Raw genomic sequence first — 17187 nt, 5'->3', positions numbered from 1 at the left:
TAACAGACCAAATCATGCAATTCAATACTTTCAAACTATATTTATTTATTAATAATTCATTTTTCACGCCCTGGCCTTCAATAAAACAAACCCATCTAACTAGTAATGAAAAGCTCTTTATCCTCTTTGACTTTATCTGGCAATCTGTAGATGGGGAGACCTGCACCTTTGGGGTCAGCATGGCAAAACTCATCAAAGTAAAAATTAGTTCCACCTCATTTCACAAGTCTCCTACTGATTTGGAAATCAGAAAATAGATCATTTTGCTAGTTTTTAAGAAGTGACTACTTAAAACTATAATAAGACCAGATAACAACTCATTGATTAGTCAATGTGGGATCAAGTGCCCCAAAGTTAGGTTTTGAAAAGAGTAATCAAGTTACAAGACATTGTTTCATGCACTTCTATGAGTAATGAGCTATATAGTAGAAAGGCTATCACATTTTAAAAAATTATTTTCATGACTAATATTTTACCTTTGTGCTTACCAAGAAACTCTAATCAACCACCTCCTCATTTTTCCTTGGCACCATAAAGGCAAATATGAGCTAGCCCTAATTGTTCTCCAGGTTTTTCATTCACAGTAACAAATGCCCAAACCCTGATTTTGTAAACCAGAGTCCAGGGGAAGAAATGTTTCTGATGTGCAGAAGAAAAAAACATAATAAGCAATTCATCTATACTATTAGCTATACTCAGTTGGTCTAAAAGATATGCTAATTTGCTAAGTTTATGTCTTTATAACAACATTGAAGAGACTAAAGGAAACACTCAGATCACCCTTTAGGAACAATTACATTTACTTCCTACATCTCAGATTCACTGGGGAAAAGGTATTACCTGACGTTGAAAATTGAGCAACCGAAGTGCTTTCAGTTCCACGGTTGCTTTGGTTCGTAAATCAGGTGGCAAAGAGCCAGGCAGATTTTCCAGTTCTTGAATCCTATGAGCTATGCGAGCCTGAAGTCTGAAAGGAAATAATAAAATGGGGGGAGGGGGGAGATGAAAATATACATTACGATTTAGTCTTCAATGATCAACAATAACCTCAGTTCAAGTTCATGGCAAAACATACCAGTTACTGACAGTAGATTTCTGACACCCAGCTACATTGTTTGATGTTAAGCTGAGAAAAGCTACCTTTGAATTAATATAGACAGGTGCTATATGTTACCTAACACTCTGACTTTCTCCATAACTTCTCTCTAACACCCGGAAAGAAAGCTCATGCTACATCTAGGGGGAATAAAATCAAAAGTTCTTGCTCATTCTTAACAAACAGAAAATGAGAGACAGGAAAATCTGACTTGTTCCCTAATTCCCAGGCAGCCAGAGTGCACAGCTGAGACCAGAATTTTCTTTTTAACCTCCAGTTCTGTCCTAAGGCAACCAGGCCATTTGTACTCCTTGCCAAGACTCTGATGACAACAGCAGCTAAAGCAGAGCAGGCAAGAGCAGTAGGAACTGAGGCCACAGAAACCAGCCAACCCCAAACATTCAGACAGCCCTGCCAGCCACAACCACTTCCTCTGTGCAGAGTGCTTGCTTGAGAAAAGAAGACAAATTAGGCATTTTTCAAAAATCAGGGGCATCAGTACATAGAAGTTAAAATCTAAGAGTTTCTAGAGAAGGATGCTGGGAATTCTGATTTTAGACTCCATCAAAAATATAACTGCAGGTACTTCCCCATAATGAAAGCAGAACAGAAATACAAGACGTCTCTCTTCATTCCTTTGGAATACCATTATTGTCACAAATACACACTTGAAATAGGTTTTAAATCCTATTCTTATGCGTAATTATGTGTCATTTAAATGTATTTGCCTCGTAAATTGAGGGCAAAACTGTGTTGGAATAGAGTTCATAAAAATAGTAATAAAAGAAGTAGTGAGTTAACCTAGTAAATACTAACTATACTAAATTAAGTGCATTTAATGGATGATTTTATTTAATTATCTCTCACAAACACAAGTGCATGTGCACAAGCACACACTCATCTCACAAGGTGAATACTACAATGGTCCCATTTTACTGATGATGAAAATAAAAGAACTTTTGGACATCATAGGACCAGAGTTGAAACCCTCATTTACCTGATAACAAAACCACTGTGATAATAAAGTTAATCATTAAAATACACTTTCTGAGAACTTTCCTGGCCTCCACTACAAAAGTTGGAAATTAAGGATTCTGTCAAAAATGGCTATTACATTATTTTTCAACCTTTATGATGTTGCAGAGTAATTTGAAAGAGTAAAACCTTGTAATACTTAGGTGCTGCAACGGATCTTCATACTTCCTATGGCCTAAATATCAAGATGAGTGTGTGCCTAAAAATTTCAGATGTTTGATTTGGGAGGGAAATAAAATACCATCTTTTTCAAACATTTAAAGATGATTAAAATAAAAATGACTTATTTTCCACTGGCTTCACTATAAATAATATAGATGATAGATTCCTATTTTATTTGGTACGCTTGCCATTGATTCTGATTTGCTAAATGATTTATCGCCATTGTGTTCACATTATCATCACCACCTAGCTATTACTTTACAGTAAGCACACCATTGCAAATAATAGCACTTTTAAATGGTCTAAACACCTAACAGACTAAAATTGTGTGAGTTCAAACAACAACGAGAAGATTTTACCATTTTACTTTTCTGGAAATATCATTCAAACTCTCTCAAATTTTTCCCTCATCCCAGTCATGATGGTCATGGGGTTATTATCATGGTTTTTTATTTTTATTTTATGAAACAAATACAAAATTCATTTATCCAATTCATTTTATTAACCATACACATAGCCCCAATTCTCCAAATATAGCAGCAGATGATGTATCTTGATACTCAGGCCATTAGGAGGAAAATCCACTAGGGGAAAAATGTAAAATACAAACAATTTTACCTTTGAAACTACTTTACTTTATGGCCTTATGATTATGCCCATAAGAAAAGAAAATCGAATATTGTAGTGGAGTGAGATGGCTGCCAACAATTTGGCTATCCTGGTTCTAGATTTGTGACAGACCTTCCGTATTTGAATAACCTAGAACTCAAACTACCCCTTTATATTCTGGTTTGCTCTTGGACAAAGTGAGCCAGGTGCTAAATCAGAGGGAATAGCTGCCTTTTCCTTAATCTTCCAAAGGACTATGGAACTAGGAAATAAATAACCTCATTGCAGGACAAGTGGCTGATGATGCTGAGATTAAACCTCACTGAACTACAAGGGGAGGGTAAAGGAAGGGCAAAGGGGGAAGGGTAAAGGAAGAGGTGGGGAGTGGGAGCTTGCAACAAGGGGTGTGGTTGCCTGAGGCACTAGAGCAGGTAGGAACTGGGGGGTACACTTCTTTCTCCCTGTGATGACTGCTTCTCCTAAGGGCCTTGTCATTTGTTAATGAATCTCAGTCCCCAACACAAAAACATCTCTCTTTTATGAAAGGGAAGCAAGAAGTACAAAGTAAAAACTCTGGAAGAGGCAAGGAAACCTTCACAATGAAATGATATGCATTCAATTCTGCACATGGTGGGTAGATAGCAAAGGTACAGGAGGGGCTTCTTTAACATAGAAAATTATATCTTTGTTGTTGTTGTGCTTAATAGAAATGTTCATTTTAAATAATGCTCCACTCCAGACAATTTCATCTTCCCATCAGTGGGATTCGGCAGGTAGTCTGATAAAGAGATTCAGGATTCTGAACTTCCTGAAACAACAGCAAGATGTAATACTGCATGACTGCGGGAGACTCATTTAGTGTCCTCACGAGTACAGAAAATTGAAGCAGAATTAGGTCACTCAGGTTTTTCATACAGATGAACAGTAAATCAAGAGGGGTTACTGTTCTGGCAAGAAAAAGAGTTCCATTAAAGGCAACAGATATTTGTTCAGGTCCAGAGAAGAAGTTTATGATTCCTGTAGGAGAGTTATTTGAACAGAAAATGACACTGGTACATTTTGTTCCTTCAAGGAGCTGAGTGACACTTTAAAAAGACAGAGAGAAAGCATGTGTATGACTTTTTGTAACTTTGCTGGTAAAGCGGCTATTGGTAATTTTTGAGAAGAAATTTTCAGGGTTGCAATGGAGACTAGGGCAAGACCAAAAATACCACCAGTAGGGAGCCCATGCTTGCTCCCGAAACAAGTAGACTGTTTTCACACTGAATTCTGACTCCATTGCAGATAGGGCTGATATATTCAAAGATACCCTTCCCAAATAAACCCCTTCGACTGTGAAATGCATTTCCCATGCAAACATTCGTGGAATTAGTTTACACGCCAATGCGACAACTCCTGAAGTACTTTTGTTCAGACATCTAACTCTAAATGGAAGGAAATGAACTTGGGTGTAATGAGACGGCAAAGGAAGTATGCCAAAGGGGGGTAGGAGCAGCGGGTAGAAATCTCTCCCTGACACTAACTACAGAAAGAAGCAATAAAATTCCATCAAAAACGAAAGGATCCAATTTAAATAGGGAAAAATGTCTTAACTGGAGAGCTTGTACAGATCTGAGGCAAAGTGTTCACATGCAGAAACTTATTTATGCTACGACGTACTAAAGAAGGTCAATTTGTCAAAATTCTGATTTTATGATGAACAAGGAAAAGCCAGCCAACGGACTTAAAAGTTAAAAAAAAAAAAGTAAGTTCTCATAATTTCCTTGCAGTTTTCACAGACAAGGTAAGTGATATTATAAGGGCCAAAGATATTAACATCTGTTAAAGAATTTCTGACAGATAATTTTTGCTCAAAGTTTATCAAAGTGTAAAAGAGGTTTTTCAAGACATTGTTCAAATCTTTAGCCAGATGATAAAAATGCAATGGATCCTTCCTGTAACCAGGCTAAAGACTAGTAAGCCATTCTACTACAGAGAATCAAAAGAAAAGAGGTTTGTGACTGTCTTGAAAAAGTATCTAAAGGCCTTAATCTAAACTTTTTAATAGATAAATTTAGTCTCTGCAGATAAACAATTTATCTTCATATAAGCAAAAAGCAACTATTACTCTATAAATAACAAAGATATGGTCCTGCAATATTACCAATAGAAACTTATGCTTCTTCTCTAGAAGGCCATAAAAAAATTCAGACCCAAGGTTGTTGAGATCAATGATTTCTAAAGCCACACAGTTTACAAAAGATATTAAATAATAATAATAATAATATGAAAAATAGCCATTCCACCACATTTTACAATGTGTATAATTTAAAAGGAACTGATACAAATTTTTTATTAATATGGGGTTGGAGAATAAAAGATTTTCATAACCATCCATTAAGATCACACTTCCAAAAAAGGTACAAATATGAGCTCATTACAAATTAGCCCTGCAATTAAAATTCTGGTGAAAATAATATAGAAAATTTAGGAGTCAGCAAAATAAACAGTTAAAACACACACACACACAAAAGAAACAGGCTAAGGAGAAAAAGCCAGATATTACACAAAATTTCTTGATAGAGAATGTCTTGAGGGCAATTCATATGATTTAACAAAGGTACAGCAGCTTTGCACCTTCAGAGTAGGAAAAAAGAATGTTAGTTCTTAGGGAATCCAAAATTTAGAGTAACTTCACAATGCCTCTTTACCCTATTGTTGACTTTTCAATGTCTATATTAACATACACAAAGTATTACACATGAAGACAGTTCTCCTGCCTTGGCTGGGCTAGTATTTGACACTGTACCACAAAACTATTCACCCAATTGAATCCACATATCAGTTTTGAAATATTGTTTGATGATAAGTATCTAGCATTCTAGGTATATGTGAAATTTTGAAAACTACAACTTAAAGGCTCTTAGCTGAGGATAGTAATGAAAGAGTAAAGTTATACTTCTCTGCCAAAAAACTATATACATCTAATTCCAGTTACTATGAATCTTTCCAAGTAACCCTCAAAATTGACTAATTTTAGTCTAATAACAAGTCATGTGCTTGTCAATAAAGATTAAGGTAATGTTTTAAAGGGGAATTCAAACAATGTATACTAACATTAATTAAAATTTTAAATGCTGATTTCCTTTAAAATTAAATAATATTGGGGAAATAATAATAATAACTAATATTTACTGAATGTTTCTATGCCATTATGTCTTCCCAATTCTATGAGAAACACCATAATACCTTCTTTTAACATATGAGTACACTGAATCACAGAAAAGAAATGTAACCAAGGTTATATAGCTAGTTGACCATAGCATACTTTCTGAAAAAATCTAGGATCCACAGTCTTGGTTTGGCTTTATCTTGGCTCAATACTAAGTGAACTCCCTTTTGAGTTGACATTCACCATTTACATAAGGGGTCTGCAATACAGTGTACAGGTCAAATCCTGTCTACAGTCTGTTTTTATAAATAAAGTTTTATATTGGAATGAAGCCAAGCAATTATTGCCTGGGTATTTTACACAAAACGGGCAGAGCTGAGTATTTGTGCCTGAGAGGTGCAACTCTGCAAAGCATAAATTTTCTTCTGTCTGGTCTTTTACAGAAAAAGTCTGCCAAACCCCAATTTTGGATAAAAATGCCAAATTCAGTGAAAATTAAGTTTCTGAAATAACATTTTAAATAAGGACCCCATTTGAAGATACTTACACAGGATTTTCCAAGCAATAGACCAAAACATGTGTGATTTAAAACAAAGAAAATATTATAGCAAGCTACCAAAGCATACTTTAGTATCATGAGAAGTGCTACCAATCTGAAGGTCACCCCAACACAGCATACTCAACATCTGATCACCTCATAGACCGTCAAGGGCATAAACTGACAAACAAGGAAAACACACTGCGTAACCTGAGAGTGAGATGCCCATATCCTTGGGCTTTTGATGTCTGGATCCCAGCACCTGTCATGCATGGAGGGGATAAAGTTTTCTTGACTGCATGACCAAAACCACAGTCGGCCACCACAAAGTCCCAGCAATGGCACACAAACTCTTCTCTACAGCTTTGTTCTGAAACCATTTTCGTGGCATGAGTTTCTGCCTCCAGAGTTTCCTTTTGGCTCTTCCCTGTCCCATAACAGAATGACCACAGCCTGAGGAGGCACCTCAACCCTTGTGCAGGACAGCACTTGCCAGTCCTATGGCTTGACCCTCCCAGGCAGGGCAGTACCTGTATTCCCGCTCCTGCAGGATCTCCACGGGGTCCAAGCCTTGTGGCTTCTGGATAGGGCTGATGCGGCTCTGCTTCTGTTGCAGCTGCAGGATGGGCGAGGGCTGCCCGGGGGCTGGTTGTGGCACGGAGGGCCCCGGCACTGCTGCTGCAGGCTGCTGTGCGGCTGTGGGGGGCGCAGGCGAGGGCCTGCCGCTGGGCGCAGGCACAGGCAGCTTCTGCGGGGTACTGGGGCCGCTCAGCAGCTCGGGCCCCGGGCCTGCAGGAATAAAAGTGACATGGGCAGGGGGGCAGGGCAGGCAGGGTGGTGCCCACTGGCCACACACCTGTCCCTGGGGACCAGAGATGAGACCCCCAAATGTCTTAAAATACATAAAGGCAAGAGGACATAAGGAGGACAGGAAGGAGGGAGGGGAGAGGAGAAAAGAGAAAGGGAAAAAGAAAAAAAGGATCTGGCATCTATCCCAATAGGGAAATGGTATTAACTAACATTGGTGAACAAGGTCCAAAAATGATTCATAGGTAATAAATTAAGGATATAGCGGAATAGCTTTTAATGCAGGGCTATGATGGGCTTTTAAAAAAGAATTACAGGTGCATTCAAATTTCAGAGGCATAAGGGAGTTACATAACAAGGGATGCAACTTCAGAGGGGTCCACAGCAGCCCCTTTACTGCAAACCTCAGACCCAACCTAGGGGCAAGGAGTCTGCTGGTCTTCTTATGTGAGCTAAAAAGGGCTTACATTTTTCCTTAGTGGCATTTAGAACATATTTCAGGCTTCATCAGTAAATCTCAGGAACTTATTTTTTTTTTAACTATATATTAGAAAATATTTCTAAAAACAAGTCAGCGGGGAAATCTGCTTATTTCACCTGATAAAAATTTGCAAATGATTAAGATTCAAGAGAGCATTTTTCTCATGTTATCACAAGCAAATAACATACAACCTTCAAGCTTATCAAAATACATTTAAGAAGTTTAAAGTAATTTTCCACATTAAATTTCATAGCTTTAATTGCTAGGTATAGATCTAAATAAGAAGTGCTACATCTCTACTCCTGGATGAATTTTTAGTGATCTTAAAATTATAAATAAGATTAGTGATGCTACCAGATGAGTTAGTAAATACAAAAAAATTTAGTAAGCATATGTTAAAGCTACTAACAGGCATTCTTCCAACTATTTTCTATATCCCTTCTAAGAAAAAAAAGTTATTAAGTGGTAACAAACAATAGTCTATAGACTTCAGAATGGCTTAATAATTAACCATACAAAGACATACATTATGAAAAATGGAACACATTTATTCAATTTCCAACAAATACCATTCAGAAATGGGATCAAATAACAATGCAAAGAAAGCAATAAGCAAACATTTTGACAGGAAGAATGTGAAGAATCAGAACAAACTGCTTAGGAAACCACCTTGTGTGTCATCTGTGCTCGTGTGTCTGTGTGTGTGTGTGTGTGTGTGTGCGCGCGCGCGCGCACGTGCATTATTAGTCTTTCTTCCCCTCCTTCTGAAATTAAGCAAAACTTGCCAAAAGATATAAAGCCAGATAAGATTTCTTCTCAAGGTAATTTGCAGCCCTGGTTCTAGGAACAGATGGAAAAAATCTTGGGAGGGAGGGTGCATTTTCTATTTTTATTTTTTATTTCAAGTATTTTAAGTTTCAGGTATGTACTATCATAATGAAATTTTTTTCCCCAGCTAAGTATTTTCTTTTTTTCTGAATGGGAGGTCCTTTACATAATGCATAGCTCTTCCTAATTTTTTATTTAGAGTTCCTTTCATCCATATATTAGAAACCAATTTCTAAACATTAAATCTCAGGGTTGTTAAAGTACTGGAATGAGTTATGGAGGGGAGTTTTAGAATATTTTTCCCCTAGAGGTCTTTAAAGTAGGGTACATTTTTCATTTGGGTTGCTTTAGGTAGGATTTGGTCAAATGAGAGGAGATACAGATTTCTAACATTTATTTTAATTCCCTGTGATCCTATGAATCTCTTTAATAAGCTCAAGAATTTAATACATTTAAATATATTGGAAGCCATAGTTTAAGTATACTAAATAGTGAACTTAATATATTTAAATCCTCTAAAAACCATTGCCTTCAATGTAAAGAAAATTGGGGTTTCACTAATAACATCACAATAATTACTTTAAATTCAGTTTTCAAAGTGTTTTTTCTCCTTTCAAAGTTCAAATAATTCACAAAGTCCTAACAGTACAATAGGGTTACACAAGTCACTCACTCTGGGCACTCATCTTTTGCATTGCTGTCTGTACGACTGATGCAGAATCCTAGAAGGACTCCTTGAGGTATTTTCAAGTCACCATTTTTAAAACTGTATTTAATCAAAGAAAGGTATCCAGTTATTTTTAGTCTGTGTCTCCAAACTAAATCTGATAAATATATGGTTAGCGTTCTTCAATTGCTAAAGATAAGACATTCTAATCTGGTTGACCCTTCCTTAACACCGAGAAACAGAGAAATCTAAACATAAACTTACATCAAATCTCTAATTTAAAAGTTCTACAACTTGATATGCACTAAGTAGGTACATTTAAAGCATGTATTTCTTCTCCCCAAAAGAAATGATAAGTTTTGTCTGAGCTCCAGCACCAAATGGTTGCATAAGCCTGAGCAAGTAACTTAACCACTCTATGCCTCAATTTCTTCATCTATAGAATGGGAAAAATAATAATGCACCCCTCACAGGGCAGTGGTGTGATCCACGTTTCCATATATTCAGCCCTCATCTTTATCACCACCAAGGAAAGGGAGATAAAGGAGCCTAATTTAATTACTATATATTATATTCTGCTTTACAAAAAAAAAAAATCCTTGGAAAAGGAAACTTTGGGACTACTCTTTTCCATAGCACAGTTCAGAATGTCTCTACAGTTTAATACAACTTAGCACAAAAACTTGGACAAGTCCACTTCATGTATGCTTCCTGCATCTGCCATCAGTGCCACTTATAAGCAAACTCCATTTCCTAACTAAACACTACAAGTTTAATTACTGTGTCTATTTTCTCCTCCCACCAAAAGATTATATAAATACTTCTATTTACAGTGGCTAGGGACCCAAACACAATTTGCTGCCCATTTTTTATGTTTGGTGCCTGTCCCTCAGGTGGCTTATAGTTCATTTGCATGGTGGAGGGTCTGCTCTCTATCCACAGAAATCACCTCTACTCCACACATTGATGGTCTACCACCTACATAACACAGGAACTTTCCCTGACATCTTCAAATGGAAGACAAATTACATTCTTTAGCTTATCTCTTAGCCTCTCTTCAATATAAACATTTTAAGCTTAATTGTCAGAGGTACAAAATGCTATCTACTTCTTCATTCCTCACCTTAGAAGTCAAAGTAGAAACATGCCCTGGACCTCCAAAAGGGGTCCCAGCACTGCTTAAGGGGGGTCCTGAGTGGATGCATGCCACCTCATCATGCCTGATTTTTAATAGGGCAACAAACTTAGTAAAATACCCAAGTCTCACATGCACAGAAATTCTATGCATTCTGAACTCCCACTTGGCACAAAGGATATTGATGCAAATAACCATTCTTTGCCTTACATAGGAATTCAAGTGGTTTCCACAGGTTGGAAAAATAAATGTAATGAAGAGTATGGGACATGCCAAGAAATATTTCAGAAACAACAACAACAACAAACAAAAAAAGTGTGAGGAGAGATAAGCACTGAAAAAAAAACTGAACAAAAACTTTCTAACATAAGTTCCCTCCCTTCACCTTCCCCAAACCAAAACTTTTTCAGTTCCCTTTTTTATTTGCTTTAATCTCCAAAAAGAAAATTGAATCAAAATGAAAAGAAAAGGCTGGGTCAGACTGGAGTGGTGCCCACAGCAGGTAGGGTGTGTTCCAGGGCAAGAGTGGCCCATAATTCAGACTGGAAACCTCTAGAGTTAGGCCTTCAGAGTTGGGCCTTCCATACACAGTGCCTTCAGGCGAGCCATAATTCCCTGGGGGTGGCCAATGTGACCGCCCTTTTGGTGAATTCTAACTTTGGAGCTGGTTTGAGGCAGACCATCCAGCCCAAAGCCTTCTCTTCACCCATGCATAAGTAGAAAGTGGAAGAAAAAAAAAAAAGGGAAATGCAACTGTCTCCAGGTAAGTGGACCTACTAACTTTTATTGTTTCCTGAAATATTAACCAGGATGGTTATAAGCAATTATATTTACTTTACTTTTAGAAGGGAGACAAACAATAAATAGTTTAATGTTAACTTTAAAAAATTTGGCCTTATTTTAACTCACCCTCATTGCCAATCTAAAACATGCCTTTGGCAAGAAAGTTTATCTTACTATGAAAGTTTATCTTACTAAGTTTAGAGGATTTAAAAATAGTGACTTGAAAATACCTTACTATCTTACTTAGTAAGATAGTAAGGTCTCCCTGGGCAATCAGATTTGTGGACAAGTACTGCAAAGGTGGTGGATGAAAGCTCCTAACGGTAACAGGATCTTCTTTTCTTCTTTCACTCATGGCCTCCTTGTCCCCTCTGCCATAAAATCCTATCTTCCCAAATATGCTCATTTCTAATGGAGCCCAACTGTTAGAAAATACAAGATATGAACAGTGGGTAATAAAATGAAGTTCCTCCAATGGCAAAAATCTGATAAGGGAAGACATGGGTATTGGAGGTGGGTATTAAAAAAAAAAAAGAATAAGATCCCTCATTTCTGGAGATGATCCAGAAAATGCATGCAGAGTTGGGTTTATGAGAACATGAAGTATTGATTAAGTACATGTGCCCAGACAACTGAAAACTTCATCCTTTAAATTTTACTACTTCATTCAGTCCCATTATTTTAACCTTGGATGAAAATGTTTCTCAAGTGAGCAATTCAGCTTCCTACATTCTTAACACTTTGGAATTTCTTCCTGCTGAGTCTAGGTCATTTTTACAACGCCAGCGCTTGCAGAGGCCTGTGACAAGGTGACACCCCAGGACAAGCTGAACATTTAGAGGTTATGCCCAAGAGACAAGGTCCCAGACCACCATCTTTGGGGAAGTTTAGGCTTTGCTCCCTTCTCTCCATCAAGTCATCAGCTATCTGGTCATGACTAGCTGGCCTCTGCTCAAAACTTGTTATTTAAGACTGTCATATACCAAGGTGAGAAGATAAGATGACCAATTTTGTTGACACCGAAGCAAGAGTAAAAAGGCTCTACAAAAGAAGAGATGCTACATTCTTTACATACAGAGCAAAATGCACTTGCAATCTGGTACTCATACTCCGAGACAGATTCTTTCTTTTGTCCTGATAAGTTTGTCAGGGAGGATACTAGATAGGAAAGGGTCAAGATGAACCCTTAAGTCAGACTGCTGGGATCTGGATCCCAACTCTCCCTCCAAAGGGAGTGTAATACTGCAGAGTGCACCTTACCATGGGTAAGCTAACAGGTTTGCAGTGGGTGCAAGCTACACACACATATACATATTATTTTCCTCCTATATATCTGGCTGCATTCTTGAGAGCTGAGATTTTACAGTTTTAAGGCCTGTAGAGGGTTTAAATTGCCTTTTTCAGCACGATTTTCTTGTATAACCTTTCCAGTCATTACTATTAAATCTTATGTGATCCTCTACCTACCAAATGGCTCAGCTCCATAGTAGCTACACAGAAATCTTGGTGCAATCAATACTTTTTTTCTCTTTAAAAATCAGTTGCCTTAAATATTCATCCATGCATCCAGCATAATTTGGTCAACTTCATTCCTCAGTTCTTCCGTTTTCCTTCCACTCCTCCCTCCTGCTTGGACCCGTGCTTCTACCCTACTGATCTCCCTTCTGTTTTCACAAGATCTCCTTTTTCATTCCTAATTTTCTCTCTAGTTTCTGCATATGAGGAAAATTACTTGACCCTTGACTTTCTGAGTCTGGCTTATATCACTTAGCAAGATGTTCTCCACTTCCATTCATTCACCAGCAAATGCTGTAATTTCATTATTCTTCATAGCTAAGTGGAATTCCTGTGTGTGTGTGTGTGTGTGTGTGTGTGTGTGCGCGTGTGTGTGTGTATAACATTTTCTCTATCCATCCATCTATTGATGGGTGCTTAAGCTAATTCTATAATTTTACTAGTAATGGACTGTGCTGCTATAAACATTGGTATGTAAATATCACTGTAGTAGGCTGATTTTAGTTCTTCTGAATAAATACCAAGAAGAGGATAGCTGGGTCATATAGTGGTTCCATTCCTAGTCTTTGAAGAACCTCTACACTGCTTTCTAAAGTGTTTTTACTATATTTGCAGTCCTACCAACAATGTATAATAGTACCTGTTTCCCCTATACTCTTGCCAGCAATTATCATTATTTTAATTCTTGATTGCCATTCTATCCGGGGTGGGATAAAATCTCAGTGTTGTTTTGATTTGTATCTCCCTGATTGCTAAGGACATTGAACATTCTTTCAGAAATTTCTTGACAATGCATTCCAATTTTATATGTAACTATAATGCATCAATTAGAAATTAATAAACAAAAGGAAGACGAGCAGAATAGAGGACTGGGATGAGGGGGAGAGAAGAGAGTAGACTGGGGATCAAAATGGAGAAAGCTACATATATGCATTTATAAACATGTCAAAAGGAACCCCACTATTATATATATATATATATATATATATATATAGAGAGAGAGAGAGAGAGAGAGAGAGAGACATTATCTTTATTTATTTATTTTTATGTGGTGCTGAGGATCCAACCCAGTACCTCACATGTGCAATGCAAGCTCTCTACCACTGAGCCACAACCCCAGCCACTGAAACCTTTTTTTTTAATTGCCATGATCTGAATGTTTGCCATCCCCCCACCCAATTTTTATGTTGAAATCCTAATCCCCAAAGAAATAGTATTAGAAGGTGGGGCCTCGGGGTGGTAATTTAGCTAGAGTGTCAGAGATCTCATGAATGGGATTAGTGCCCTTAAACAAGAGGCCCAAGAGATTTCCCTCACCCCTTCCCTTCCACTATATAAGGACACAATAAGAAAGTGCCAACTATAAATACAAGAGAAAGTCCTCAGCAGACTCCAAATCTACTAGCACTTTGATGCTGTACTTCTCAGCCTTCAGAACAGTGAGAAATAAATTTCTGTTCTTCTTGAGCCACCTAGCTTACCCTATATTGTTATAGCAGCCTAAACAGACTAACACAACCACTTTTTTCCCTGTTTTTCGGTGCTAGGGACCAAACCCAAGACCTTGTGCATTCTAGGCAAGTTCTCTGCCACTGAGTTACACACCCACTGGCCCTGAGACACCCATTCTTAATGCTATATCTACAGTTAACAAGACGAGTTTATCATTCAGGTAAGGCAACTCTTAGAGCTGACTCTACCAGAAAAAAACAAACTCAAAAGATAAAATATTTAAAAACAAAAAAATTCTGATCTGAATTATTTCCCACTGTTCGAGTCACAAAACTTAAGAAGAGTGCTAACATAGCAAACTAATTGTTCCTTAATGACCAGCATCTCAGGACTTGCCCAAATAAGTAGAAATCATTCACAAGAAATGTTATCGATGTCCAGGGAGCATCCCATTCCCCACAATCCCAAGCTCTCATCAGAGCTGAACTATAAACTCTGCTTGTCCATTTCTTAACAACCACCATCCTAGATGAAACAACCTTCATAGAACATCATTCTATAGCCCTTTGTATTCCTCTGTGTTCTATCACCAGGATCAAGTTAGACCACAAGAAGGCCATGCAAAGGACTCTGTCATCTCTACCTATTACATAATATCATAACTTCTAACTTTATGCCACGGAGACTAAGACATTGGTCATGTGGAATCTGTTACTCTAATATGAATAAATTTTATTGAAGTTTTTAATCATGCAAAGCCTCTTGCAATAATAAAGATGAGGATAACAGTATAGTCAGGCTTCCATATCTACCAGTTCCACATCTGTGAATTCAACCAACCACAGATAGAAAATAGTCAGAAAAAATAACTGCCTATGTGCTGAACATGGACAGAGTTCTTTTTCTTATCATTATTCCCTAAAAAATATGGAATAACAGCTATTCACATAGCACTCAATTACATTAGATATTTCAAATGATCTAGAGATGATTTAAAGCACAAGGGAGGATATGCATAGGTTATATGCAAATAGTATAGCATTTTATATAAGGGACAGGAGCACTGTGGATTTTGGTATCTCTTAGGAGTCCTAGAACAATCATCCTCAAATACTGAGGAACTACTGTAATTTAAACAATAATCTTACCCAGGAAATCTACTTTATATTTTCAATCTATAAGTGGTTTTGTGTGAGAAATTGGTAAGCAACTTCCTTCCAAATGGTGAGAATTGTTAGGTATAAGATCCCCTCTCCTTATGGCTGTCAGGAAACTCAAGTGGCCTTTGAAGCTTGACCACAGCAACTAGGAGGGCTCTTGCGATCCCCACATCCCTGACCTCAATTTCTTACTTCTTTTAATACTCTTCCTTGTTTCTGATTTTCTATTAATTATTTTACTACAGGTATAATTCTGGTAGACCTCCTTAAATGCTTTTCCAACAAAAAGGAGAAAAAAACAACAAATATAAAAATGGCTCAGGTGGGACCTATTCAAGGAGGGAGTTATGTTGATATATCACAGTGGGTACAAGTGTCCCTAACCTGAAGTGTGTGGATAGGCTTCTGAGAAAACATGAAGATTTTGCAAGAGAATGAAAAATTATGGGTGATTGTGCTTTCTTTCTAGGTCAGCAGTTCACATGAGTCTCCAAAGGTTAAGAAACACTGCTCTAGGACTCTATAGCAGTGGGAGACCAAGAATCTTGGCCAATCTAAGTGGAACAAGAAAAGAGAGTCGGCGAGGTATAACAAAGGACTGAGTCAGCCCTGGGCTTATTCCAACCCAGCACTGTGTGTGTGATCAGTCTTTCTTATCCGAGCTGGACCATGGCATTATTCGTTTGGTTGCATATTAACCTACCAGATGGTCTGTTGTAGTTAACAAGGGTCGGCTGCTGCTGCTGCTGCTGCTGCTGCTGCTGCTGCGGTGTCTGCTGCTGCTGTTGCTGCGGTGCCTGCTGCTGCTGCTGCTGTTGCTGCTGCTGTTGCTGCTGCTGCTGCTGCTGTTGTTGTTGCTGCATGCCAGGCAAGGTCCTTTTCCCCTGCACTGCAAGCTGCAGTGTTTCGGGGAGGGGCTGGCCCCGGGCCAGCATTTTGTAAGCCAAAATCTGTGCTCTAAGCTGATGCAGCTGGACAGGACTGAAAGGCGAGGGTCCTCTGTTGGGCTGGTTCATGGCCTGTGGATCGCCCGGGATGAGGGGCCCTGGCTGGCTCGGTGGCATCTGGGGTGGCGTTGGGCCTCCTCCAGATATAGGGCTGGAGACATGCTCTGGGGCTCCCAATGGAGACGGGTGTGGTGACATGTAACCTAAAATAAAACACAAGGAGATCATGGCCCTGAAAGAGAGGTATTCTTGAATATACTAATACTAATACTCTATACTAATACTCTACAACAACACTATATGGTAAAAAATTTTCTCTAATTTATCAGTTATATATAGTATATTTACTATGTAATGGCATATTATGTATGCCATTAAAATTTTTCTAGCAGCCACATTAAAAAAGGAAAACAGGTGAAGTTCATTTTTTTCACATTTTTTAGCAGAGCATTATAGGTATACATAATGATGGGATTTGTTTTTACATATTTGTACATGCACACAATATAACCATATGATTTGGCCAGTATCACTCCCCAGCACTTTCTCCCTCCCTACCTCCCAGCAGAGTTCATTTTCATGACCTAGTTTATTTCAAATAACAAATCCAAAATATCCCCATTTCATAATATAAAAATTATCGATGAGGTCTTTTGTGTCATTTTTTTCATACTAAGTCTTTGAAATCCAGTTAAGTATTTTACACTCACAGCACATCTTAGTTCCGACTAGCCACATTTCAAGTGATCAATAGCCACTTGTATCCTAGAAGGCAAACTGTTAGTGGTTGTTGTACACCTAAAGCAAAGGCACCAGAGGAC

At 38.0% G+C, this 17187-nt stretch overlaps 1 protein-coding gene across 9 annotated transcripts in view; it reads right to left on the bottom strand.

Annotated features, from left to right (window-relative positions):
* Smarca2 (SWI/SNF related BAF chromatin remodeling complex subunit ATPase 2) overlaps positions 1-17187 on the bottom strand; it is a 166149-nt gene that overhangs the window by 125435 nt on the left and 23527 nt on the right. For all 9 annotated transcript variants that reach the window (XM_071600594.1, XM_071600595.1, XM_027954780.3 and 6 more), the window contains exons 4-6: positions 16123-16569; positions 7122-7380; positions 841-967 (exon numbers count right to left, since the gene is read on the bottom strand). In XM_071600594.1, coding sequence (XP_071456695.1) covers positions 841-967; positions 7122-7380; positions 16123-16569 — 833 coding nt within the window. The remainder of the gene's footprint in view (positions 1-840; positions 968-7121; positions 7381-16122; positions 16570-17187) is intronic.

The sequence above is a fragment of the Marmota flaviventris genome, chromosome 13, assembly GCF_047511675.1.
Source record: "Marmota flaviventris isolate mMarFla1 chromosome 13, mMarFla1.hap1, whole genome shotgun sequence".
Taxonomy (NCBI): Eukaryota; Metazoa; Chordata; class Mammalia; order Rodentia; family Sciuridae; genus Marmota; species Marmota flaviventris.
Note: the sequence above shows the minus strand (reverse complement) of the source record. Positions and strands in the feature narration are given on the sequence as shown.